A 1,951-nucleotide genomic window follows, 5' to 3' on the forward strand; every position below is an offset into this window, starting at 1 on the left:
TTATGCAGCTTCTAGATCTAAATGCAAGTGAGGAAAAAACTAAAGTATTTCATACTAATAAATAATGAGAAATACTCCAACTTTTAACTAATAGCAGCTCAAATTCCTTATTAAGCAATCAGGAAGCTACAAAATACAGAATTATACTAAAAGGTACGTGCTGAATGTTAAAAATTTGGAAAAAAGCAAATGAAAATTCAATATTTACCAGCTTAACTCCAACCTCTTCATTAGTCTGAACATTAGTCCCTGAAAATGACAAAATTATAATTTTCCACAAATGAAAAACAAAACAAAAAAATTAATTACAAAGAGCAAAATTGAAGAATGTGTATACCGAGGTAGATCTCACCAAAGGAGCCGCTACCGATTTTCCGGCCCAAACGAAACTTATTACCAACACGAGGCTCCATTAATTAGAGGCTCGATGATTAATTAGGAAAATAATTAAAGGATACAACCCAATTATAAATAGAAAACTTTCAATCCACAAAAATGGATCCAAAGAAGAAAAAAGATATTATTAGGTTTATCTTATGAAAGAAATGAATGGATATAATATGATTTAATATTTGCAGATTTCAGCTTTTTGTCTTGTTGTTCCCTCGGAGGTCATGGCATTGGAGCAGCAGAAGAATCATCTTTTAATCTTTTCCATTACTGCTTCAGCTTTGCTTTTGATCCAATTTGAATTCATCTCTCTCTCTCTCTCTCTCTCTATTCTTCTTCTTCCTACTGCATTTTACGTTTTCCCTTTTTTTTCGCGGGTATTGAATTAAGACCCAACTCCGTTATTCCATTTTTAACCTGACTTTTGTCAATTAATTTTGCCTTAATATATAATTTACAGTTTATAATTGAAAAGTAGCTACGTTCAAAAATGAAAGGAAAAAATTTCAGCATATTGTGTTGGAGTTCGAAATTTTTACATATAAGATTCTAGTGTAATATGCTGAAATTTTATGATGCGTTGGAGTTCTAATATAATATGCTAGGAGTTTTGTCACGATCCAAATTTCTCACCGTCGGGACCGTGATGACGCCTAACATTGTACTCGCTAGGCAAGCCAACGTTACAGAATATTTCACCTTTTTCCTTTATATTTTAACAATAGAAACTTAACAAAAGTAAATCAGCAAAAATAATTGCGGAAGAACACAGTTTAAAAGATTATCTTTATACTAATAACAAAACCGTAATAAATTCCACCCATAATGGGTGTCACAACTCACGGACAGTCTACGAATACTACAAATGATGATATGAACAAAAAGTTTACATCTGTCTCGGAAGTAGATAAAACATAAATGAAATAGGATAGAAGGGGACGCCAGGGCCTGCGGACGCCTGCGGGACTACCTTGGGTCTCCGGGAAGCAGAGATAGCAACCAAACTCACGATCAGCCACTAGCTCCAAAATCTGCACAAAAAGTGCAGAGTGTAGTATCAGTACAACTGACCCCATGTACTGGTAAGTGCCGAGCCTAACCTCGACTAAGTAGTGACGAGACTACGGCGGGGCATACAACATATACAACCTGCAACAGTTTATACTAAACATAAAGGAAATACAGAATGTAATAAAGCAATAAGTGGCATTAAATAAATTCGGAACCCAGTTGTTCTACTAATATTCATCTATAACCAATCCTTAAGGGTGTTTCAACATCACAGTAATGGATCTCAACAGATATGAATACATAACAACAACTGATGTGGCGCGCATCCCGATCCCATTATATAAACAAAAACAGTATCAATATTCACCCTTATTCCTCCTTGTTGCGGCGTGCAACCCGATCCCACTTGTCCACCATTATTACTCCTCAACACATATCACCCTTATTCCTCCTGTTGCGGCACGCAACCCGATCCCACCCGTCCACCCTTATTACTTCTTGTTGCGGCGTGCAACCCGATCCCACTAGACAATTACATTTCACCCTTATT

General features: G+C 36.1%; 1 protein-coding gene across 1 annotated transcript in view; it reads right to left on the reverse strand.

Moving 5' to 3' along the window:
• Positions 1-783, reverse strand: part of LOC109215023 (casein kinase 1-like protein 2) — a gene marked incomplete in the record, with an annotated part of 7,947 nt that extends 7,164 nt beyond the window's left edge. Inside the window, 2 exon segments of the mRNA XM_019379022.1 lie at positions 209-249; positions 338-783. Of these exon segments, the coding sequence (XP_019234567.1) occupies positions 209-249; positions 338-413 (117 nt within the window).
• Positions 784-1,951: the final 1,168 nt, after the last annotated feature.

This window comes from Nicotiana attenuata, unplaced genomic scaffold (assembly GCF_001879085.1).
Source record: "Nicotiana attenuata strain UT unplaced genomic scaffold, NIATTr2, whole genome shotgun sequence".
Lineage (NCBI taxonomy): Eukaryota > Viridiplantae > Streptophyta > Magnoliopsida > Solanales > Solanaceae > Nicotiana > Nicotiana attenuata.